The sequence below is a fragment of the Dryas octopetala genome, chromosome 4 (genome assembly GCF_963921425.1).
Source record: "Dryas octopetala chromosome 4, drDryOcto1.1, whole genome shotgun sequence".
Lineage (NCBI taxonomy): Eukaryota > Viridiplantae > Streptophyta > Magnoliopsida > Rosales > Rosaceae > Dryas > Dryas octopetala.
The window spans coordinates 15,501,217-15,527,330 of record NC_141369.1 but is presented as its reverse complement, the minus strand read 5'-3'; the positions used below and the strand labels follow the sequence as shown (position 1 = coordinate 15,527,330).

Here is a 26,114-nt window from a genome sequence, read left to right as displayed (position 1 = left end):
GTTTTCCTTCATCAAAGAGAACTGAGAACTGAAAAAAAACTATGAAAAGAAAAGGGGAAAAAAATGACTATACAAGAACGACAGCTTCCATTATATTGTACACATTCTCGATCACAAGGACAATAATGATATCATCCAATCAATTGGTAGCTAGAATACAAAAAAGAGATTTGATTAATGGGCCATCCATGAATATCAGATTACAAGATTTTGACACCACAATGTGTGTGTGGCTCTTATAGTACTAGTGCATATGAGAACAATACTTTGCATAGATTATTGGTGGGGAAAATGCACTCTATTATATATAATCTCAACTTTCTTACAAATTGTTGTGTGTGATATGTGGTATGTGGTATGTGGTATTACGAATTTACTCAATTATAATACGTATATAATTATTAATATAACATAGGATCATTTATATATTAATGGATTTACTCAACTAATTACAAATTGTTTTATTAATTTAAATGAAATTTTCTATATAATATATTGGGTGTATTGTTTATAATTTAAGTGTGGTAGTATTGGGCCATTTACTATCACGTTGGTATGTCATGCACTTGGTGTTATTGTTATATATATAAAAATTAAAGTTTCTCTTTTAGATAGCAACAAGTGGTAGTTTTTTTTTTTTTTTTTTTTGCCAAACAACAAGTGGTAGTATTTCATTTATTCAGATATGAACTTATTTTGGATCTCATTTATTTATAATCAATAAATAAGAAATTATCACATTAGTTGAAAATTAAAAGTTAGAACAATAGTTAATTAGTTAGCGTCCTTAATATCATTGATAGATAGTAGCGCTCAATACTAAACTAGCTAGTTAGTAAATTAATTTGAATGAAATATCAGTTACTGAATTTGGTCTTTCGATAAATATGTCAGAAAGATTAACTGAGAAATGAATGAATATATATATAAAATTATTTGTAAGATACCTCATGGGGTCCACTCTCATATATTTTCAACAATCCGAACCATTTATTTTTAATATCTCTATTCATAGATCATCCTTACAAAAAATTAGTCAAATCGGAAATCATTTTGCCTATCTAACTTTGATCAAACAAATAGACGAACAAAAATTTTTCGATAAAATCGTTCATTTGTTTTATTAAAGTTAGATAGACAAATGATTTTCGATTTGGCTAATTTTTTATAAGAATGATCTATGAATAGAGGTCTAACAAATAAACAGTTCAGATGGTTGAAAAACTACATGAGAGTGATCCCCATGAGATATCTTACACTTATGTTAAATGTAGAATCCTACAATAGAGCCTTCTTATATATATATATAAGAGACCCAATTAGTCCGGAAACACCATGTAACCTTCCTATTACCTTGATGACGGGAAGTAATTAAAGATAGACCAATGATTCTTTATTGTGAATCAGATTGCTTAATTAACATGTGCTTGGCTAATTGGCTCTAGCTAGGGTTTGGTACGTGAGAAAGAAAGACCAGTACACTTTCTAACTTTTATGCCAAAATTCTTCTTCACGTGATAGAAATTAATTATTTCTAGTTGACAGTCGCGTTTTATTGATTATTAATTTTCGTACATAGCAGGTTAAAAAGAAATCACTCCACGTACTAAGCTTGACTTCCATGTTTATTGTTATAATGCCATCGTTGGTCACATGGTCATCAAAAACTATTGTATTTGTTGATTAGGGCAAAGTTGAATTGGTCACTCCACTTGATTAATGCACCAATTTAATTCCTCCCTAAACTTTAATTTATTATATGCAACTTTTTTCGAGATTGGTAAGTTGTTGTTAGTTGTAAACAGGACATGCCAACAAACTATAACGATGGGGTCGAAAGAAAATATTCATATTTAATTTGGAGCAAAGGAAATGGAGCTAGCAGTCTAGGCCTGGTTGAGCAAAGCAAATGGAGCTAGCTTTTCTTGAGCCTTGGGGTCGGCCCACATGCCCACTTGATAAGTGGGCTGTGTTTTCTTGGGCCTGACCTGCCACAAGCCTCTCCACTACTACCCTTTATAATTCTACCTATATATCTAACTCTTATGGGCTTTGACCAATCCCATCCTTAATTGTATAATTGTTGTAGTGATTGGGGTATATAAAAGGAGGAAAATTTCGTTTTTTGGAGAGGGGTAGATTTTATCAAAATACCAAAAAAATTTCGGAAAATTTAGCCGAAAATCTCAAAATTTTGGCAAAATTTTCGACAAAGGCAGAGACTAGAAGGAGAGAAGGGAGGAAAAGGCGAGCCAACCTGAGCCAGCCTTGTCACCAGCCGTTGCTTGAGGGCGGTACCCGCGGCAGATCACAGAGAGAGTCAGAGGAAGAGAGAGAAGAGAGAAAAGAAATTTGGGAGGGAGAAGAGGAGGAAGAGGGCGGAGAGAGAAGAGATGTGCCTGGAAGCAAAGAGGAAAAAGAAGACATGTGCCTGGAACTCTGGAAGCAAAGATTAGATTATGTAATTAAGTCTTTGTGATAGCTAGGTGGACTAGCAGAGAGAAATGAGAGGGAAGAAGAGAGACTCACGTGAGGAAAAGAAAGGAAAGAAAAGAAAAGAAAAAAAAAAGAAAATAAAAAAAAAAGAGGGTTTAGGGTTGATTGGTAATTTGGTATCACTTAAAAATGGTTTTAGACCGAAATCACTAAAAATCTAAATAACTCACCAAAATTAACTTCAAAGTCCGAAAAACGTTTTGTAAACTCTCGTGAGCTCATCTCGATAAATTTTATTTTTCTACGACTTCAAATTCATTTATTGTCTTCCAAAATTTCTCAGAAAATTATAATATCTTCAAATTAATAAGATAATTATCAATAAATCACTATTTACTCCAAAATAAATTATAAATCAACTTTCCGGGATCTCACAATCTATTTAAATTGTGTTTAGTTATTGGGTTAAGGGGTTTAGAAAATAACAATATATGTCATTTTCTTATTTGTCCACATATGTTTTAAGGACAATTGGATTCATAATGATTAATATCCCTTAAAAAGAAGTCATTTTTATGTAATTGTTAATTAGTGAACTATTTTTATTTAACAGTATTTGCCTCCAACACACATTATATTCATCTTATTGAATACTTATTTAATTCATGATTTAATATTGTAATATAAATAAATTTGAGGTGTTATTTATATAATTATTAATTAGTGACTCATTTTTTTAACAGTATTTACCTATAGCACGCATTATATTCACCTTATATCACATGAAACCTACTATATAATTTGGTTTCTTCAATGTTTTTTTTATCAATATAGTAGATAATATGTTAAATAAACATATGATCAAGTTTCATTCACAATTTCCGTCGTTTTTGTCTAATTTTGTCGAAATCAAAATTTTAATCAAAATTTCTGCGAAAATTTCCGTCGAAACTAACATTAAAAATTTCCTCGAAACTGAAATTTTACTCTTTGCCTCCTTGGGTATATATAATATAAATATAGTTTTCTGAGATTTGTGACCATGACCCGGTTTAAACACCTGATCACAATTCCTTGATTGGGGGTGTAGTGGATTGTGCATGCTTTTTTACATGAACAAAGCAGGGGATGATTATGATATTTTTTATTTAGTACCTAGAATTGGATTGGATATGTTAATGACTAAATTCAATATTTATTTTCGGAAGAAACTCTAACTTGAATAAATAAGATGAATTAATAAAAAGATCATATCTAAAATTTATCCTCTCCAATATTCCTCGCAAAAAAATTGATATTAGTAAGAATAAGTTTTAAATATCAATTCTTTATGACTAATTTCTTCATTGGAGTTGGGCCTTAATATTCTAGATAGACCCCTTTTGTCTTGTGAGTAGTTAGTATTAGATGACATTATAGGGTTGGTGTTGTGTCACTATGTAAATAGTTAGTTTCTTTTTTGGTATCGCTATTTTTTTATTATTAATCAACTGTCGTTTATTAATTTTAAATTTAGGATCTTTTTCAACAAAGAGAATTCTCATCCATTAAACCAAATAGTCATTGACGATGTCACTACTTAAAAACTAATAATTAATGCAAAAACCAAATACCCCACTTTCTTGGTTACAAAATAAGTCTAGTAACGCCTAGGGATCACGAGAGAAGGTAATAGAGAATGAACTTTGGCTTTCACTGCGAGGGTAAATACTCTCAACCAATGAAGCTACAAACCTCCACACATCACTCGACTTTTCACACATCGCGTTCATCTTATGCATACCCTACTTTTTCTTTTATACTCTCTCTTTCTCTCTTTATTATAACTTTCATCACAATGCAAATATATCACATGTATATGTACAGTCCTTCTATTATACATTTAAGATCACCTAATATACCCATGAGGTTTTTGAATGATGACTATATTCATATGGAATATAAATTAGATTTTCATATTCCAATGGAGTGGGAATTGAGGAAACAAATTTTGTTTGTGAGTTTGTTCACCTAATGTTACATAGAAATGACCAAATTAAATTAAAATCTCATTCAAAAAGGCTTTCTTGGAAGCATTCAAAATGGTCAATATCAGTTGCCTAACTAAGTGCATAGTAGTTGGCCCTGTACTCGTACAAATATTTGTGAACCTGCGTCCCCAGGCAGATTTGGTGAACATCCTCAATGAAATTTCTTTTCCATCCACACCGTTCTCAAAATCATGCAACTAGCTCTTAAGAGAAAACTAGTTGACCACTTGATCATATTTTCATTTCCAATTAGGTACTGACCAAATACCTAATTATTTATGATTGTTCATTGCACATGAAATAAAATTTGACTGGTTGTGCACCACATAATAATTTTCTCTTGTTATTTCGATAATGAACAGGTGAAATTAAATCTGAATGTACTATCCTAATTAATCTATATTATTAAAAGAACACTGTTTATCAATCCCTATATAAGATATATATATATCCATATTTCATAAAACAATTGTAATAGCAAATTTATAAGGGAGACGATTTTCACACTCCACTTTTTACCATTTACACTCTTCTTTTATTTTTTAATCCTTTTATATCATTTTATTAATTAATTTTCCAACCCTACCATTCACCGTGGGTCCGTGACCCAAAGAGCAGAAGCCACGAACTAGCTAATTAATGGTCTAAGAGAATATTCAATTTTAAAGGTTACGGTGAACCTCACTCTTGAACACCACTGAATCCTCATGGCTGCCAACTATGCCCATTGACCACAAGGGTCGCAACTTCCACTACAAACTTTTGTCTCTTAAAACTAATTATGGGTCTTGAGATTAAAAACTTTTGCCTCTTAATTAAATAGTCATTGTGAGTAGAATTCCAACACCTAGTTCTTATTAATTTGTTCTCTTTCTTTCTTAAAACCACAAAGAACCCACCACTATTATTAGCGTTTGATTAGGTGAATATTTACACAAAAGATGCTGATTTTCAGAATTTTGGAGAGCCATTAGCCTCCGGAGACCTTTCTTCTACGGCATAAAAGTGGTTATTTTTCGAGGGTCCTATTACACTATTTGACCTGACAAGATCACTTATACTACACTTCTCCATGGATTCTACAATGAAGAGAAGAGATGGATTGGCCTTGCAGTGAGCATCAAAATATGGGTTATGTGGTCTACAATTGAGAAAGATGAAAGTTAAAAAGCTTGTAGAATATAATAAGGGTACAGTTGGGAATTCAAGTAATTAAAAGATATAAAAATTATAAAAAAAGTGTAAGTCGAGAAAAGTAGAGTGTGAATACCGCCTTCCATTTATAAACTAAGCCACTAATGTTGATATAGTAATTACACATACATAATTCCTACTTTTAAGACTTTCAATCTCTTCATTACTTTATGTAACTATTATCTCATTACATATGCATCGCGTATATGATCCATTGGAAAATCTAATAACATAATATTGTAAGTTGTCTGATAAGAGATAATCATCATGCACTAACATAGTCTTGGCTATCTTAAGTCAACCACATGCCTAAAATATAGCCAATCCTTATTTGAAGTGGCATGCAATTATGTAGAAAAGGAATAATAAGAAATTGCTGCCCATAAAGAATATTGAATAGTAGAGTGCTCTCCACGTCCTTGTTTGAAAGATGAAATAAATTGTCCGATATATGATGACCTACCTACATATGCAGTGGAGTGAGGCTCTTCTAAAATCCTCCAAAAGCCCTTAAAAATAGTAACAGAAGATTTTTCATGAGGAAAATACCCTTTTGATGGATTTAGTTGATCCTAAAAATTTGGCCTACTAATCAGGAGACTTTGAGGAAGTGGGTTTGTTGTATGACAACACTATGAGAGGATCACCAACTTCATTTCCTAAATATCTGCCTCATCATCTTTACATTCTTACTAATATTCTCCACATTATTAGTGCAGCAAACATCTAGAAACAAATCACTGGTTAGACAACTATAACTTACAAAAAAAAAAAAAAACCCATTTATATGAAACCATAAAAACCACAAAAATAAAATAAAAATAAGTATTTACCACTCCACTCACGATAAGAATTCGACTCTCGGTCTTTTCCTAAATTCTTACAAACATTACGAACCTTATTTAAACAACGATAAATAGAAAATAACTCACAAGAGGACACATTTGTCATTCAACAAAAAGAATATAAGTTCTATTTCATGGCCATAAATCCTTAATATGTAGTGATTTGAAATTATATTATGTCTTTAGAAAAAAAAAAATGGCGTCAAAATACAAACACGCAAACGGTGACGTTTTTGGACGTGCCAGCCGGCGGGTATAAAAGTAGAGAAACCCATAGAGCAGAAACTCATAACCGAAAAACGAAAAATCAAAAAATCTAAGCGAAGCTTCTCTGAATTCTAATGCTCAAGCTTCCGATTCGCAGAATGACAGAATTCGAGAGTGTCGGAGCGTATCGTATCGGCCTCGACGAGTCCTATCGGTTTCTTCCATCGGTTTACTTAGCCTTCCTGTCAATCTGGTTCGTCTCTGCCTGTTCTTGGACCATCAACACCTACAAAAACCGCCATCTCCAGGTCGCTTTCAATTCCTTTGATTTTCCATTTCTGTGAAAAATGTAATTCGAATTCGATTTCTGGGTTGTTTATCTGGTAGTTTGGAGAATGTTAACTTGTAATTTTGTTTATAAGAGAAAATTTAAACGACTTTCGAGCATACTCTGTTTGGTTGGACTCAAAATTTGATAACAGTTTTATGATAACCATTTTGGGTTAGTTTAGTTTACCTCAGTAGCTCATTTTCTGGGAAACCAAACAATGGGAATTTCTCTTTTTCTATTGGGTAGCTGGTTTCGATGTTTAATCCCTTTGTTCTGTTTGGTTGCTCAGAAAATTTTTGGTGCATGATCGTTAACAGAAAATGATATTTATTCCTACGGAGGACATTTTTGCCCAACGAAAACGAAATTGTTGGTTCAATTGAATAAACGGTCTTATTCTTTAGGTCCATAAATAGACTATTTGATTCAAGTTCAATTTATTTGCTTGTTCTACGTTTACATTTTCATGAATTGGGATTCTCATAGTTAAACTATTTTACTTAAGCGAGTCTTTTTCCTGTTAATTTTATTTATTTGATTTATTCTTTTTGGCGGGCTTTGGTGTAATTATCAATTTGCTATAATTGTTATGTTTTTCTTTGTTGTTGAACTAGAGCAGACGAATAATTTGCAGTGGACACTCGCATCCGTTCCATTAATTAAAGCCTTGCAACTTACATTGTCTTTTCTCTTCTGGTATGTTCTTGTTATCTTTGGGAAATAAAATGTAGATGTTATTCATTGTGCAAAATGGAAAAATGCATGTACAGAAAGCAGTTCTTTTTTTCTCTTTTATGAAGAACCCTTCTCTATTTAAGGGTTGGATATTAATATACTCGAATAGAAACAGCTGCTTGGATGGTTTCATCATGGTTTTCTTGTAAGGTCGGTTGAACCTGATTCTGTTTTAGATTCTCCTTGGTGCTCAGTTATGAATCAATGCTTGATGTCCAACGTAGAGAGTAAAAGAATCTAGTTTAAAAATTGTTTTAGATTCTCCTTTGTCATGATTATTCTACTGTTGTTTCCTTCGTCACACATACCAAATTGTGAAGTGTCACTTTTGCAGGTATTCATGCTTTCATCTTCAAATATGCTCTTTGTGGATGTCATTTGGGGTGTATGTAACTGGAGTGATATTTCAGACAGCTTCTTTTGTATCCTTTTTACTCATCTCTCATGGTTACTGCATCATGTGTGAGCGTCTTTCAGTGACTGAGCGGCGTACTACTGCTTCCCTTGGCTGTGTCTTTTACTTGACTCTTGTTGGATACAGAGCTTCTGTACCTTATTTTTCTGTGAGTTTCTTTGACTAACTAATGCATTTCACTCGTAAATAGGCAGGTACTTCTATTTTTTTTAAAATTATTTATCAGTGTTTACTAACTACTATCTGTTATTGCCATGATCCAGGTCCTGCTGCTGCTTAACTATTTCATTTCATTCTACGTGATATTTCATCATATATCCCAAAATCTGTTAGTGTTGCGTGAACAAATGAGTTTTATAGACAATGAGGATGTTCATGCAATGCACGATGCAGTCTATACAAAGTACATAATGTTCAAGTACGTTTCACATTTCTACATGCATACTCGCATTTTATGTTCTGGTTCTAAGATATCCCAACCTTTAAAGAGATGATATCACATTTAACCTCATCTGCTGTATTCTTTTGTGCAATACAGAAAATTTCAAGGTGCAATGCAGATAGTAGCCATGGCAGAGACTGTGGTATGGTTTCTTGACTTGAGTGATTTTAATTACATCAGATATAAAAATATACGGACAATAGACTAGACAATTCTCATTCTGGTTCTCAGATATACATTAACATGGATGACTCGTCAGAAAATTACTGGATTCGCTTGTTAGTTCGAGAATGGGCACAGTTCTGCATCTTTGTTTACATAGGGTATGTTTACCTTTTCTTTGTATGGGAACAATGTAGTTCTGGATATTTTTTTAATTCATTATCAAATTGCTAATTTCAGCATGCAATAATGCTCCGTTCTTCCTTTGTTCACCTTTCTTTTGTAACTTCATGACTGTCTTTTGCAGGTGGACCTTTAGGTCAAGGGACTTGGCACCACGGTTTTCAGTTATGCCAACTTTAAAATCCAAAGGAGAACTAGTGGTGCCTCCTATTTATAGCATTGTAAGTTGTTTTTAAAATTTGCATACACTGAGAATTTTAGTGCTGAAGATTGTGTCAACATATGCATACTGATTTTTCTAAAGATTATGACATGCTTTGACTCCCATGGTTTAGAAATTAGAACCCATTGACGAAGGAAACAAGTAACTAGGAAGTTGAAGTTGAATTTCCACAATTTTCTTTGCCGTATTTTTTCTGAAAATCCCAAGTCATGTCACTGCAGGAAATGGATGCAGAAACTTTCAAAGATTTTACTCAGCATGAATGGCACATTGGAGTGGTAAGCAATAGGAACATGAACTAGTTACTAATATCCAATTTTTCTGTTCTTTATGTACTTATATCTGTCTCCTAACACTGCTTCTCAATCAATTGACTGTGGACTCCTCTCTCATGCCTCATGGAACTAATTTTTACATAACTGATGCAGGCTCATTTGTATAAGGGCCTTAACATTTCGAGAACCTGAATACATACTTCTGCATCATATATGTGTTCATTTATTAAATCATTTAATAAGAAGGTGTTTGAACTAATGCAGCCAACTTCACCTGCTTGTGGTGAAAGCTCTAAGGATTCCGTCTTGGTAATAATCCAGCATCCTCATGCCATATAGGCTGACCGCAGCTGGCAAATCTTCTCAAAGCCAAGCGCAGCCAGTGTAGCAGCACTTCAAATACAGATGTCATAACAGCTTCACTTCATATGCATGCATGAATCAAAGCAAGTAATTGATACTTGATAGAGTAGTTCAACATTGTCCTGCGGCTAGCTATTTTGTTGGTGAGGGAAGCCAACGGCACATTTTATTTCAGTTTTCAAGTCACCAATTTCCCTTTTTGGAGAAGTCTGATTGCAAGCAAGGGCTTGCGAATAGTGAAATGTTCATTCACTTGGGTTAGGGGCAGCAGCAGCAGCAGCCCATCTATACTTGTAATTAAATGTAATGAAGGAATCAAATTGTATAAATCGGCCATGAAATTAGAAAACGAATTGTATCTTCTTTTCCCTTTGATTAACATCTGTTACTTTACCTTGGCCAAAAAAGAACATCTGTTACTTTACCATTGGGCATTCCGAGATTTTCATTAGGCACTCATTGGATCTGCAGACTTGAACATAAAATGTGCTCAACATGATTAAAATGAACATGACACGACACAAATACAATCTACATCATGTCGTGCTAGTTCAGAACATATAACCTGTCGAGTGTGGCATGACAAAGATCACATAATGAGTTCTGCTAGGCAAGAGCACAAAACAAGTTGTCCCAAGTATAAACACAAAACAAGGAATAATTCTTTAGTAGGGCGGTCTTAAATCTTAATAGAAGGGGAATTGGCAAAATTTGATTTATACTCAATAATCTTCTTTTTTTTTTTTTTTATTGCAATCTCGCCCTGCCGGCGCAACCACCCACCGCCACTGCTGGCCAAACAAACCCACCGTAAGTCATGGTTGTTAAATATTCTTGTCAAAACAAACAAAAAACAAAGACTTTGTGGGTTTTGGTAATAACGACATGTCTTGGTGCTATGAACAAAAAACGACTTGCAGTTCTCCCTCGTCGAAGCTCTGCGGCTCTATAAAACACTCACAGAGATCAAACTCTCTCTCTCTCTCTCTCTCTCTCTCTCTCTCTCTCTCTCTCTCTCTCCCCATTGCGACGCCAGCAGAAGCACTGAATTCCTCTGCCTTAGCTTTCACAATGAGTGCAGGTACTCTCTCTCTCTCTCTCTCTCTCTCTCTCTCTCTCTCCCCCCTTATCTCTGCGCATTATGAAACGAATTCCATTTGGATTCACTTAATTTTCTTTGCTTTCTTGGATTTTGGAAATCATTGGGTACAAAAGGTCCTCTGGGGTAGTGCTATGTATTGGCTCTTCTTGTACTAGTGAAAGATAATGAAATATCTTGGTGCGAAGATTTGATTTTGATTGCATAAGTTTTAGCTTGAAGTATTTATTTTCATTAGAAATTTGTTGGAACTTATATGAATTGAGAAGGTGTTGTGATTTGTTAGTGTTTCAGATACTATTATAAAGAAGTTTTTTTAATAGGATATTACATTAAAATGGGGATTTAAAGATTTGTGTATAGTACCCTAAGAATTAAATATGTATGGGGAGTGGCAATAGAACTAGTTCTGCAGGAGGAATGGAGTATACATAAAGACCCATAATTGTACTATTGTTCCATGATTTGGTCGTTGTAGTGCTCACATACCCCATGATAAAGAACTCAATAAGCTTTGTGAACAAGATCGAACTGAATGTGTTTATGCAGACAGTTCTCTTGCTTTGTTAGAATTGACCTCCAGGTTACATCATGTTCAATTTTAGTTTGTATACCAAGTGAGAAGAGAAGAAACTAGGTCAGACCTAACCGTTAAATTGACACAACCATGATATGATTCTTGCCGTAGTACACGTGTCTCTAATTTATGTTGAAAAATGTTATTAATTTCTTTTAGGTGGTGCCTTTGGTGGTAATAGGGGACTAAGACCAGTTCCTCCAGAGAAAGGTGTCTTCCCTTTGGATCATATGCATTTGTGCGACCTGGTAATGTTGCTTATTCCATTAATGAACATAATATTTATTCTTCTTTTAAATTTGTTCTCTTTGTGAAGTTTGTCAAAAGTTTGTCTCTGTTAGAGTGGGTTCAGTGTGATGATTAACTGTGAAAATTGTGATTATTTGGCTTGTTTTGTAAGTGCTTAGTTTCTTGGCTTTGTTTCAGGAGAAAAAAGAATACCTCAGTTGTCTCAAAACTTCGGGTCACCAATCTGAAAAATGTAGAAATTTCTCAAAAAAGTACCTACAATGTCGCATGGAAAAGTAAGTTTGTTGGTTTCTTAAAAACACATTATGCTCATCCCTGCTGCATGTTTAGTGGACTAACTTTTATCTGGAGTTTGTTATGATTGTGACTTTCTTCTGCATATTATTGTAAAATTAAAACAATTAACTACAATAGTAGGAAGCTTATAAATATATAGAAAGGTTTGAAGTTTAACACAGATAGTGTTGGCGGAAATAGTATACGGTACTAACTTTGACTGATTTCAATGCTTGTGTTCTGTCTGCTAGACATGTTATTTGCATGTGCAAAACTCTATCTGCTTATGGTCTCTGTATAAAAGCTTGTCTTTGGTTTGTGTCAAAATGCTGTTATAGGTTTGTTCATTAAAACAAATCAACAACATCCAAGATGAAATTTTAAAGTCATCTTGCACATTGAAAGCATTGCACTTCAGAAACCATGAGTTTGAATCCTAAAGATGTAGTTCTGCTAATTCACTGAAACTCTTTAGGGTTGTCTAAATATGATTGAGGTCTTGAATTAAAGAACTTAGGAAAGCAATTCATTGGTAATTTAGAATTGGCAGAAATATTAGAAAAATGTCATTTATCCTTTTCTCTCAGTTATGTCATAGGTATCCAACCTTCATTTTTCAGATTTTTTTCTTTGTGACAAGAAGCTTTGTTATGATTACATACAATGACCTTTGATATGCATCTTGCAGGAACTTGATGGCAAAACAAGACATGTCCGAACTTGGATTTGTTAAGGAAGGTGAAGTGGAAACTTCTGGAGGGAAGGTTACCGAGAGGATTGGTAGTTGAATTAGATGACTCCTTGGAAGACCATAGTGATAGTGATGGGGGTGCTTTACTCATAGGGCTAATTGTCATTTTTTTGGGGACTTTCCCCATCCCCATTATGACTGACTCATGATATTTATCATGGAACTACTTGTAAAGGAATCCAAAAAATCAGTGTTTTTTTGTTTGTTTAAAGATGTTGATTTATTTGTAGACTTGTAATTATAGAAGCCAATGAAATTAATTGTTAAGTGTTTTGATCAAATTTAAATATAAATGGAGCTAGCAACTTCAAAGATGTTTTTATTTCCTTAAGCAACAAATTTTAAACGTAATGTCAGATTGCTTTACCATTCTTTTAGCCTCGAGTGCCTTGCAATCAGGTTTACCAAAGATGACCATATTTCAGTTGAACTTTTCAACTTGCTCATGCATTAAATTGGGTCTCAGACTCTCAGTACTTTTCACACAAGAGAGTTTTTTCTCGCAGAACCCGAATTATAAACAGTCCAAAAGCTTTCAAAAACAAAATGGCTGGCGGGAGATAAACACTAAGACCGAAAACATATAATATTCATTGGAAGGCCTTTTATTTTTAATTTTAGTCTGTACAGATTACAGACACACTCTCTCTCTTTCTCTCTGTGCCTCGATGGCTACGCTGAAAGCCTATCCATTTATGACTTACATGGCTCACTCTTCTATGCCTTTTCTCTGTTTTGGTTTTCCATGGCTTTCCAGTTGTCTCTGCTAAAACCCCACCTCTTTTACCATTCGTAAGATCTCTCTCTCTCTCTCTCTCTCTCTCTCTCTCTCTCTCTCTCTCTCTCTCTCTCCCCACACAGATGCACAGTGTATATTTTGAGCTTATAAATAAAAATGGGTTTATTGTTTTTAAAATTCTGTTATCTGGCTCTAACTGGGAATTTGGTTATGTGGGTTGTTGATGGTTCATAATTGCAATTAGTTGTACTACTCTGTTAGTTGAATTGATATCTAGATTTTGTATGAAAATAGATTTTTGAATTATTTTTGTTATCATTATTGAAAGACCATATTGACCCAATCAAAAAGAGTGATTATTTCAGTATTGGTCGCATTAAAATTTACAGCAGGATCTGCGAAAGGAGACCTTTTATTTCTATTTCTTCACATTTGTCATTCTGCTTCCTTTCCCCCACCACAGAAATGAAGAAATAAAAGATTTGTCATTAGACACAATTATACTTGATGAATTTTCTGATCAATACTTGAAAGAGCAAAAACCTCTAAACAACTCAAAAAGTAATTTGTCTTAGCAATAAATATCAAGAAAAAGATAGAAGAAAAACTCTATGTAGTATTTTTGTTTTGTTTTGTTTTGACTATTTATTGGAAACCAAATTTTGTAAAAATTAGATTCAATTTTTCCTTTTAATTTTAGTTCTTTTCATATATTGCACACCCAACAGAAACCAGAGAGAAGAAGATCTAATGGCATAAACTATGTACTAGCATTTACTTTACTGTCATACTCCTTCAATGGTAAATTTGATAGCACCTTCTCTTTTTGGGACAGAAGATCTGTTAGAACAGAAAACAGGCAAAAGACTATAGTAAATGTGCATCAACCTTCAAGGTGCAGTACAAAGGAACAAGGAAATTATGGCTTTGCAAAGAAAAATCTGTTACTTGGCTTATGGTTTAGATGTTACACTTCATCAAGGTGGTCTTCATCTTGTACACTATCATCTACAGCTTGTACAGCTTATTCTGGTCAAACAAGTAGTGAGAATGGTGGCCCAGTGGCTAAAACTCATAATTGTGAAATCGAATTTAATCGGGTCAATTGCCTTGAGTGGGTTTTGCATGAATCTGCTAGGAGCTTCTCCCTTGCAGTTGAGTCACTTGAATTGGCAGGAGCTGGTCCAGAGCTTGCAATGGCATGGTCTGGGAAGGACGTACATGAATGGCATAAGCGGATTTGTTATCAGGTATAAAATATATTTTGTTTTATTCTCCTCCAAGTATGTGACCAATATGTAATGATGCCCATAAACAAATTGTTTTGACTACTCAATTAGCGGTGTATGGACTTTGCTTGTTTCTGCATATTTTTTATGCTTACAATAAGACTCGAACCTAGGGCCTACCCCTTTACCCATCCCTACCAATTCCACTGGAGCTAAAGCTCATGAGCTTTTTTGTCTCTAACTTGAGCAAGATTTATGGTAACTTTCTTAAGTTGAGATGAAGTTCTTGCTATGTTGCTAGTATCAATGAAATGCTGAGATTGACTACCATGGGTGTTACAGGTCGCAGTTTATGCTTTGTTGAAAACTGCAATTGAAGTAGAAGTTTTGCTTTCTAGTGAACGTCATTACTGTGACTCTTCTCCAGTTAGTGACATGTAAGTATATGGTGTTTCTGCTAATAACTTAATAATAGATGAGCTTTGGTCGTGTTAGTTATGGTGCCTTAACTGATGAATTTTTTTACGTATTAATCATTTTCTTCAGATGTCCACTGTAAGAAGTAACAAACTTAATCCTACATTTTACCTTGATATTTTGGCTTTAAACTCCTATAAACCTGGAGAGCTTCATTCTGTATTTGAATGAGTCAAATGAATGTCTAAGCATTGCTTAAAATGTCTTTTCTGTGGCCGAGTATTACTTATGCCTTCTTTTGTTCCTTTGTCTGTTTCAGCTTGACCCCAAAGATCAATTTGATTGATGAATACATCGAGAGTCAATTGAACAGGAGGCACTCAGAATTAGTAGAATGGTTTAGAGTTGTGGAACTGCCACGTATTGCAGGATTTTTCATTCCCTTGTTGAGGAAGTGGTCTATGGAATATGCAGGAAGGTTTGCTCAAATCATTTTTTGCTTCTAGCAAAGTATATGTTACCTCTTGTATTATCATTTGCTTCCATAATTAATTACATCTATGTTTCAAAATATGATGGATTCCAGTGCATTATTTTATGCATATGAGTGTTAGACAACCCACTAGACCCAAATAACTTATGCTGTTAGGGAATGAGACAAAAATGTACATCATAGCATCCTCCCTAACATACAACCCCATCCTGTACGTGGAGAGGCAAAAAGAGAGAAACATAGAAGTGCATTGCCACCCTGTACCTTGCAAATTAGAAAAAGAAGTGTGAAATGAGGATTGGAGATTTCGAGCTTAGGACCTCCTACTACTAGTGCTTTGATACCATGTTAGACAACCATTAAAACCCAAAAACTTAAGCTATTAGGAATGGGCCAACAATGTATATCAAGCTAACTATGAGAGCATATCCCTGCTGTGACATTAACTTGTTATTCTGCAATTAGGTATTAGCCTAAACAAACAAATCTTCAGTGGTGTTGCAGGGATGGTTGTGGCTATAACCTGCTGTGCTGCAGTGGCTAAATTGGGTTATGGGCGCGTTGAGTGTAGTTATTTTGCATTTTCAATTGAGGATGTAATGGTAGAGCTCATGGAGCAGTCACACAGTCTTGTATCAGTGGAAAGATTACATCCCTTAGCTACCGAGGCAGGATTTGAATTGGACATCCTGTCCCATTTTGGTAGAAAGGTTCTTCTGAGCAACAACAGTGAAGAGGTAGAATTTTGGATTGGGTTGGCTCATGAAAAACTCTCAATAGCATTCCACAAAGAAAGTGTGATTCCAGGCAAGCAGAATTTTCATAACAAGGTCAATTTTATGATTCATGAAATTATCTTTCTCAGATTCCATGGTTCAGAGACTTCAATCAATTGTTGATTTGGTCTGCGTTTTTTATATGTTTATAATCTCCAGCTCATGTCTTGAACATTTATTTATTGCTCTTAGTGATAAAGTTTTGACAGGTACAAGCAGATACTCTGGCTACTTTAGGACTTTTTGCATATCTTGGAAGAAGGACTAGATTATTCTTGTCAAGAATGGGCGTAAAGGATCTTGATGAGCCAGTCAAGGACTTCCTTAGGTAAACTACTTCGCATTTAGATGATTTAATCCAAAAAACCCTGAGAATATAAGAGGTCGAGTGGTTTGCCTGCAGCTACTTGGAGTGTGGTAGCCTTTTCGTTCACCCAGAGTTTTCTTGCATATCAGTGTATCAACTCTTCATGGAGGTAAGTGCAAAATGAAGTGCATATCAGTGTATCAACTGTTTCTATTATACTTTTATTGTAAGTGCAAAATGAAAATAATCCTGTTCCTAATTTGCAAATTATCCTTAACAGGTAGTAACTGATGAAATTGGATGGCTTGATTTTTACGCTGCATGTCCTCTCAAAAGTAGTCAAGAGAGACGAAAAAGCAAACTGCATGCCATCCAAGCTGAGAAAGAGATTGCTCTATCTGCCGTATTTACTGTATGCTATGATGTTTTCTCCAGATTTGCTCACTTCAGTCGTTCAACTCAACAGTCCTTAGACACTGGTTTGCTAGACTTCTTGCTCCATAGGTAAAACAATCCCATCTTTTATTGTTGAGGTTTGTTTCAGTAAATTTTATCTATCTACCAAAGTGGCCGATCAGCCTTTAAGATAGGGTGTCGTTAATTTTTTCAGCCAGAGCTTGCTAACTATATGTTTGGAAGATTACTGGGCTGCTTACGATAAATCAAGGTACTTTTCTCTGCTGGATTGTTATGTTTTAATTCCCCACTACCGAATCAGCACTACCAGGGAGGAAGGAGATAAATGTGTTTGTTTTGATTTCTTTCAAGCAGTGACTTGTTAAAGATTACAGAAACTGGTGCTCGTCACGCAACATCATTTGTGGGATCTATAGTTGCAACCAAGTTATCTCTAACAATGGAATCACAACAAGAGCCAAGTAACTTAACAACCACAGAAGATTCTCAAAAGTACAAGTCTCAACACAGGCTTAAACGGAGGAAGGTATTGCTTTAAGAGAATAACAGCTGCTGTAATCTCATTAAAGTGATCAAATAAAATATAAAAATTAAGAATAAAAGAACTTCACTTATAGCCATAATGTTACTGGAAGCTATTTTATTAGTCCAGGAGAGAAAAAAAAATTGAAATAAAGTTGCATGAATCTCCACTCGGTTTGTGTGGTTGTATGCCTATGCTATAGTTTGATTGTCTGCAGGTATTTCTTATTTTAACTGTTACCAATTTTTTTCTTTATGGAAGGCTCCTTGCTCACCTGGGACGGAAACCATAAACTCTAAAGATGAGGACAGTGTCACAAAATCAAAAAGTCTTCATCGAAGTTTAATTAAGAAGTATAGCAACAAGTTGGTATCTTCAAGCTCTGTAAGACTTACAGCCTTCTGCTTCTTAGAGATGGGTGTATATGTATATGTATATGTATGTCTCAAGCAATATATATGTTATATTAGGTTCTAACATGCATGTTGAATTGTTTTGAAGGATGCATGGATGGGTACTCAATTGCTTTTTATAGACATCAGGATTGCTGGGGAGCTGCTCCTGAAACAATTGCGTGGCCACAAGGTTACAAGGAGGGAAAGAAATAAGTTAAAAAGAATGCTAAATGACATTACTTCACTTATTCCAGTTACAATTCTTATGCTACTTCCTGTAAGCACTAATTTGACCCTCGTCTTTCCTAACTTTGCCATGTGTTTTCTTTAGCTTCAATGAAGTAGTTAGTTATTCATGATCTTTATGCATGATTTAGATTTACAAGCCAAATGACACTGCAGGGCTACTTAACCTAGAGAGCTGTCCTTAAGAGAATCAAAATTTCTCTATTCTGTCCATCTTGTGCACCTATGCACAATGATGTAACAAATAATGAACTGCATATCTTGGTTTAATAATATGTTTGTTATCCATCTGTTTCATTCACCAAAGTCATATTATTAATGTTTGTACACAAGAGTCAGAGTTTATTCCACCAACTATAAAACTATGTACACAAAAGTTGATTTTCTTCCTTTCTGTGACAAGGTATCTGCTGTAGGTCATGCTGCCATGCTAGCAGGAATCAAGAAGTACATACCAGGCTTGGTAACTTAAAATTACCTTCACCATTTATATCTTTTTATCCTTGTGGTTTACAATCTTTGTTTGTTTGTATCTCTCTCTTGGCTAATCATTCTTTCATTTACTGCATCTAGATCCCTTCTCCATATTCTTCGGAGCGGCTTGATGTTGTGAAACAACTAATGAGAACCAAGAAGATGGAAGTTAGGACATGGAGCACCCTTGAAGATCCACCCTCTAGAATAACATGAGTAATCGCTTAATTTGCATCAACAGCTGCTCTCTTTATCCTGAGTCTGAATAAACTGGTTGTGCAATTAGTGTTTGTAAATAGTTAAATGAATAAACATGTCTAATGTGACGTACTCATGCCTATTGATCCATGATTGCATGCCAATGCAAACTTGTGGATGCATGCTGTTCTGGTTCGTTATCTGATATTACATGAGATTCTGATGGTATCATAATTGAATAAGTAGGTCCACAAGATGAAAGACTAGAGTGCAGATACTCTGTTTATGTACAAAACGTCCTTCCAGGCTGCTGTTTGATTATGTTTTCAATGTAAAGCTTTAAACCTTAAATGCTGAAATCTGCACTGCAAAATGATGTTAATTCGAATATAAGAACCATATTAACACCAAAAAACAAAACATGATGCACTTTTGTTCGGGCATTAGGTTTTACATTTTGTTGGAATATTAGGTTTTACATTTTATTATCATCATCATCAATTGTCTTTGACGCTTTGTTTGATACTCAATTCTTAAATATTGATTTTCTTGTTAGTGTACTTTATTATTTTTTTAAAAGATACTTAGGCTTGGGTCTTTTAGAAAAAAAGTTTTTAGATGGAGACTTGAGGTATTTTAAAATTTTAAAAAAATCCTTTTAATTCATAATAAAGTCCTTTAATTTATAAGAAATTTTTTTTAATTCATAATGAAGTCTTTTTAATTTATAAGAAAATTATTTTAATTCATAATAAAGTCGTTTCTCGATTTAAAGGGTATTTCCCCTCCTAGGGTGTAGAATGAGCTTTGTAGAGACTACATGTTAGGTTTTAACTCCGGGATTTTAGGTGGAACCCAAAATTTCGGAGTTAAAACTTAACATAAAGCCGTCAAAGAAGAAAAATAAAAAGACTTGATTAAAAACTCTAAATTACTACCGGTCTTAGTCTAAGAAAGATTCATAAAATGAACTGAACTCTAAGTCTCCCTAAAAAGTTGATGTTTAATTATTATTTGACTGATTGTATTACATTAGTTTTTAGGTTTAAGAAGTCTTAAGACATTGAGCTTTCAAGAGGTATGGTTCTTAAAACAAAAGAAATTACAAGAATAAATCACTGAAAGTTGCAATTTTTTACAAGTGTAAATGTAAGAAAAAAAATTACAAAAAGTTTGGTAAAAAATAATATGCAAAATAACTATGTCCAGATATACACACTCTTGGGGCCAAAGTTGTAGGTGACAATTGTAGATCGGTCGCTCACAATAGTTTTGGTGTCTAGTAACAAAACCAAAAACTGTAGTGTTTCATTATTCTAGGTCATTCACTACAATTTTGAAAAGTAGCTATTCACTTGCTTTTCAAAACTACAGTGAATGAAAGTTGTGAACCTCATTAACTAAAAATTTTAGTTGCCCAATATATCCTTAATCTTCATAAAAAATGACAAAAATAAATACTATTAAAATTTTTACCCAATATATCCTCATTAGTTATGATATTTTATTTGTACCATTAAAATTATAATATACTATATACCTACAAAAATAATATGCATTCTTATTTAATAACTTTGTTTTTAGCAATTTTAATGTTAACATAAATTTGCAGATCAAACAAATAAGTCAAAACACTTTCAGCATCATTTTGTATTATAAACACAGTTTTCTCTCAGATCAATATCAAACTAAGAGAACACAATCATTATTAGTAGTGTATTACTTATAACCATAAAGATGAAGTATCCAAATGATGAAGTTATGAGGTTAGCGTTAGGTGGTATTTGATTTAAGAGAAAATTATAAATTTGGTCTACTTATTTTATACTTAGTTCAATTTTGGTACACGATATTTTTAAGTTCAATTTTGGTCCACTTATTTTATACTTAGTTCAATTTTGGTCTACGATCTTTTGTAAGTTATGATTTTAAATTCTTTTGGTTGTATTTTATTCAATTATAATTGAAATATAAGTTATATTTCATCATTTCTTAGTTATAGGAACCGATTTGGAATATTAATTAGTAGTTTCAGGTACTTTTTAGAACTGATCTTTATATGATTGTAAAAAAGAGGCACATAACTTTAAAATAAGTATATATTTGCTGAATTTGGTTAAGATTTGATAGAGTAAAAGGCGAAACAAATTTAAGAAAACAAATCTGAACCTTTATTAAACAAATAAAAGAATCAGTGAACCAAAACAAAACTTAAAAAAGATTGTGGACCAAAATTGAACTAAATATAAAATAAGTGGATCAAATCTATATATAATTTTCTCTTGATTTAATTTAGTAGACAAGAATATAACAAAAGAGCTCTACCCCAAAAAAAAAAAAAGAATATAATAAAAGAGAAAAAAATGTTTTTACAAGTGACAGATTCTCAACACATTGGTATTCTACAACTCACAACTGAATTTCTTTTTTCAAAAGTTTGAAGAGGCCATGGCCCTTCTTAGTCCCTTCTATGTTCCGCCCTTGAACTTGTTTCACCATCATCATCAGAAAACTATGGTGGTCCTTGGTCATGAAGCACAAGATGAAAGCCTTAAACTACTCTCTTTGGATCACGAGCTGCAGCAAGATGGTCCTACAAAACAATCCATAAGAAAATGACTTAACAACTGAATATTACCAAATGAAAAAGACCAAGTAATTCATCATATAGAAGCAAAGAAAATTTTCTTTATCACTTTTAGACATTTGATCCATGCAGTTTTTTTTCCTTGAGGTATCCATGCAGTTCTTTGTTGTGTCAACCTTCCAATACATGCATGATTCTATACAGGTGAACAGTTGATATATCATCACCATAAATCTGTAACCATGCATTATCATGATGAAAGATATATAATCATAAGAACTGCAGGCCTGCAGCCATACGTCAATTTTCAGATATCAAACTTACCGAGATAAAATCAAATGCTTTGCTATCCTCTTTCTTTGAACCATTCATCATTGAACTAGGAGCTGGATTTGGCTGATTTGCTGCGAATATATCAGGAAGTGGTGAAGGATATCCTCCATTTGTTGCAGCAACATGACTTAAATTTGCGTTTTGACCATTGAGGTTCCCAAGGTGTTGAAAGTTCGACATTGTCGCAAGGAATTGCTGCTGAGCAAAGACACTCCCCATGGCACCATAATTTATTGGCTGAGAGGAAAAGGTTGGATTGAACATAAGGCCAGGAGGTATATTGTAAGGCATAGCACCTGGCGGAAACATTGTGGTTGCTGCTGTTTGAGAACTAAGAATGCCACTCCAAGCATCACTGGAGACCTGATGGCTGGGATGACTATTTGAATCTGATAACAGAGTTTCAGATAGTACCGCAGGAGAGCTTCCTTTTTGCTCTATCTTTGAGGCATTTTTATCAATGGATAAACCACCCATTAAATTGTTTAAATCAATTTTATGATCTTGCTCCTGCGGAAGTTCAGAATTGGGCCCAAAAATATCAAATATTTCAGGTCCATTTTTCTGTCCTTCCATGGCATTCTCGTGAGCATCTCGTTTACTATCAACAGTGAGCCCAGAGAAGAGATCATCTGCATGTTCATGACTGTCGTTAGTGTGAAATGAGACATCTGCAAAGGGGTCATCATCATTTTTCAGTTCACTGGTGCTCATGACATTTCCTGGGCCATCTCCAAATAAATCATCAATCAGTGGGGGTGCTGGTGCTGTGAGATTTTTGATGACTTGATCACTTTGGTTCTCAGTTGCAGCATCCGTCCCGTGGTAATCATCTAGATCACCAGTGTCTATAAGGTCAGGCATCTGAACAACAGTAGCAGTCTCAGCCTTCACAGAATGTTCTGAATTGCTCGCCACGCTGCCTGTTTGTTCTCCACCCAAGAGGCTTAAAACCTGCTCATTAAGAGAACGATGTTCATTCATCTACATTCCCAAATTCTAGTTACAATTACAATGTTTATTCTAGTTACAATAAATGACATAGAAGAGTTGAGATGATAATTGAGTTACAAGAAGATTATACATAGAATCATTTGTTGTTCTATCACCAATATACTTCATTTTGAGATTATTTCCCACTTTGAGAAACAGGGAATGAAAAAAAAAAATCATATATATATTTATATTTACAAGGAAAAAATGAATACCTTGCTGGCCTTTTCCCTCAAAGATGCTTGTGGAGACTCAGAGCATCTCACTACAACATCTTTGTTCTCAATAAAATATGATTCTATAATAGAAAAATTTTCATCATCCTTTCTCCTCAAAATTGACTCAAGAACACAAACAGCTTTCATGCGTACCTGTAAACAAAAAGGCCCATAAAGAAGTTATAAAAACAAATAGATTTATTAATACAACATAAATTCTACCCTTTTTTATTTTTCTCTAAGAAAACATGATGGAATACTTCAATCTTGTTGTGAAGAAGAAAAATATCAAATATAGACAACTTTTTTTGTTGTGCAGGAAAAAAAATCTGTAGAAAAAATTCTAAACAGTGTAAAAGAATCCTCCATTTTTTGTGCAATTCTGTGAATACAAGCATGCAAAAGAATTATAGCCAACACATAAGTAGAAGCGGGTACCTGCCACAATGGAGATTGGAGCTTTAACTCTAGGGCATGACTTAAAGATACTGCATCCAACTTTGCAGCCTCTGCAAGGAAAACTTGAATGGCATCTCGAGTGGGTTGTATGCGCACACCTCCTGACGTCACAATGGTCTCCAACAACCTCTCCTCACGAGTCTTACTCTCTCTATAACTTGAACTGGAATCTCCATTGGTTAATTCAGTCTTGTTTAACCTTGAATCCTCATTCCAGGGTCCACCAGCAACATTCTTTGAAGACCCAAAATTACTTTGAGTCTCAATGCGATATTGAGCCGGTTCATATCTATCTGTCTGTCCTTCCATGGTCAACGATTTATGAAGATTTGGACTCTTGTAGCTTCCATTGTCATTCTTCTTAAATGAGTGACCTTGGGTGAAACTACTAAGTCCCTGTTTGATAGATGCACTTCCAAGACCAACTACCTCACTAAGAAATGATTTCTTTTCTTCTGATGGCATTTCATAGTTTGTATTCCCAAAACCTTGTATTCGTCTGTTAAGATCTTCGGCAGGTGCTGGTTTACTACTATCCTCTGAAAAGATAGCAGAAATAGCCTCCTGAGCAGTGTCCCGCACAGCCTTATTAAGCGCATCTCCTTTCAAAGGATCGGGATGTCCCTTATGGTGCAATAACTGGCGCACTGCCACTGAATGTCTTTGCATTTCCCTCCTGAACTCCACACCAGACTTTCCCACAGCATATTTTATCAATCTCAGAGCCTGCAGAAAATTTGAGCATAAAAATATCAATAGGTATATTAATAACATTTTGAAAAAAAAAAAATATAACCTGACATTCATCAAGTCTATTTCTGCATGCCTCTCTATTCTAGAAACCAACCAAAACACTGAAATTTACATAGGGTATGAATATCCCACGTCTATCACTCATAATTGGGCCATTGATGAATGGAAGCCATTACTAAAAATCACATTTTTAGATTAAAAACAAGAAAGAAGAAAACTTTCATTCTCAGTGCGCATGCACAAAACAATAGAAATTCATCTTAAAAGGAACATTCAGTCAAACCTAAAGTTATTGTACCGGCTAATTTTCAATTTTTTGACATTATTTTACATCTTACTATCTTAGGAACCAATTAATTTGAACTTTAACAAACCATAAATGCCAATCACTCAAACCAAATACACAAATCATGAATTTCCCAACCAGCCTAACTCAATTATCCATCTTTACAGACACAAGCCCTACAAATAGAACTCAAACCCACAAAATTCTCTTCTCCCACACTCTTCATCAAACTAGCACAAAACCCAATTCTCAAAATTCCAGATCTAATCAGAACCCAAATCCACTACAGCAAGAATAATTTATGTACCTTCTGTTTAACAATTGGGCTTTTATTGTCTAAACGCTTCAATATAAACTCGGACATCTCCTTGACAATACTGACATGCGAGGATCTCAGAAGCTGACATATCTCTTCTAACTTGTAAACGGGCGCGACCTTATCTTCGTCGGACGTGACCGCATCAATCATCCGAGACCTCCAGTAAGACTCCACAGCTCTTCGACTCGAATCCATAATCCCCAATTCAATGCAAAAAGCCTAATTTTCCAAATCAAAACGCTAACTATTCACAAAGCTCTCAAATTTAGCTCCAGATGGATCCGATCCAATACAATCCCAATGAAAGCCTAACAGGGTCGCCCTTGGATCGACGTCAAAGTCGAAATGGATCGGAGCCGAAGCCAAAACCCAAGTTTTGTGTCAGACATGCATGAATTGGATTGGATTGGATTGGATTGGAGCCGTTGAGTGATGGATTATTTGGATTTGTGTTGAGCAATCGAAGAATTTGATTTGGAAAAGAGTTAGGGTTTTAGAGAGAGAAGGTGATTGTGAAAGCTGTGGTAATGTGAAAAACGAAGAAGAAGAAGAAGAAGAAGAAGAAGAGAGTTAGTTAATTTGGTGATGAGACGACAGGTCGCGAGGTGAGTCTGACTCGGAGTGCGAGACCCGCCCACCTGTCTGTTTTTTACGTTGCGAATTTGATGTACGCGTTATGCGGCCAAAATAGGCACACTCTCCACTCAACAACACAACACACAAAGGTTGAATGAGTAGTCTTTGTTTTAGAAATTTCGATGAATGCTCTCGGCCTCACCATTACTTCCGTGCTCCATCGGCCCGTTGGGCTTTATCGGGCTGCGACCCTGCCTCACTTGGGCTTGGGCCTCCTTAATCAAATCTCTTCTAATTAAGTGGATAGAAATACTATTAGGCAAATGGCTAGTTAGTTGCCAGAGGTTTATTAGCTTAAGATCCCACAAGTAATGATCATAAGGGAAGGCTTGGATCCTCACACGATCTTGTTTGGTCATAACATTACATCCTGACATGCCGAAGTAGTAGTGTTACGAATCTACTCAAATTATAGATTTCATATCATTATTATGGGTAAAGGATCGTTAAGAGTAAGGGTTTAAATTTTAATAATTAAGACACATATATTAGGCCCTTGAAGTTAACCTAAGTGGTGAGGATG

At 34.6% G+C, this 26,114-nt stretch overlaps 4 protein-coding genes across 7 annotated transcripts; 3 read left to right on the top strand and 1 right to left on the bottom strand.

Annotated features, from left to right (window-relative positions):
- The first annotated feature begins 6,811 nt into the window (after positions 1–6,811).
- Positions 6,812–10,211, top strand: LOC147287270 (uncharacterized). The gene is given in 10 exon segments (XM_086241615.1): positions 6,812–7,020; positions 7,663–7,739; positions 8,113–8,341; positions 8,457–8,611; positions 8,732–8,777; positions 8,867–8,958; positions 9,105–9,201; positions 9,425–9,481; positions 9,743–9,811; positions 9,813–10,211. Coding segments are annotated over 10 exon segments (1,050 nt in total). The 5' UTR covers positions 6,812–6,846; the 3' UTR covers positions 9,867–10,211.
- A 640-nt stretch (positions 10,212–10,851) lies between these two features.
- On the top strand, positions 10,852–13,098 carry LOC147287269 (uncharacterized). The gene is made up of 4 exons (XM_086242324.1): positions 10,852–10,922; positions 11,677–11,765; positions 11,944–12,041; positions 12,731–13,098. Exons 1-4 carry the CDS (start codon positions 10,913–10,915, stop codon positions 12,828–12,830), a joined length of 297 nt encoding a protein of 98 aa, XP_086098450.1. The 5' UTR covers positions 10,852–10,912; the 3' UTR covers positions 12,831–13,098.
- Positions 13,099–13,425: 327 nt separating this feature from the next.
- LOC147287268 (uncharacterized) lies at positions 13,426–19,089 on the top strand. Of its 3 annotated transcripts, XM_086242392.1 has the most exons (15): positions 13,451–13,585; positions 14,368–14,782; positions 15,104–15,198; positions 15,498–15,656; positions 16,165–16,501; positions 16,657–16,775; positions 16,851–16,923; positions 17,035–17,258; positions 17,365–17,421; positions 17,523–17,557; positions 17,671–17,681; positions 17,956–18,078; positions 18,196–18,366; positions 18,739–18,798; positions 18,909–19,089. In XM_086242392.1, the coding sequence occupies exons 1-15, from the start codon at positions 13,539–13,541 to the stop codon at positions 19,023–19,025; spliced, it is 2,043 nt and encodes a 680-aa protein (XP_086098518.1). In that variant the 5' UTR covers positions 13,451–13,538; the 3' UTR covers positions 19,026–19,089. The 3 variants fall into 3 exon arrangements, with proteins under 3 accessions (XP_086098519.1, XP_086098518.1, XP_086098517.1); XM_086242393.1 differs by having other exon boundaries at positions 13,426–13,585; positions 17,523–17,696; positions 17,949–18,078; XM_086242391.1 differs by having other exon boundaries at positions 17,523–17,697.
- Positions 19,090–21,337: 2,248 nt separating this feature from the next.
- LOC147287267 (ENTH/VHS family protein) lies at positions 21,338–25,627 on the bottom strand. 2 transcript variants are annotated; one of them, XM_086242550.1, is made up of 5 exons: positions 24,944–25,624; positions 23,577–24,323; positions 23,136–23,291; positions 21,919–22,881; positions 21,338–21,600 (listed from the first exon to the last, which is right to left on the bottom strand). In XM_086242550.1, exons 1-5 carry the CDS (start codon positions 25,148–25,150, stop codon positions 21,559–21,561), a joined length of 2,115 nt encoding a protein of 704 aa, XP_086098676.1. In that variant the 5' UTR covers positions 25,151–25,624; the 3' UTR covers positions 21,338–21,558. The 2 variants fall into 2 exon arrangements, with proteins under 2 accessions (XP_086098676.1, XP_086098675.1); XM_086242549.1 differs by lacking the exon at positions 21,338–21,600 and adding an exon at positions 21,607–21,790 and having other exon boundaries at positions 24,944–25,627.
- Positions 25,628–26,114: the final 487 nt, after the last annotated feature.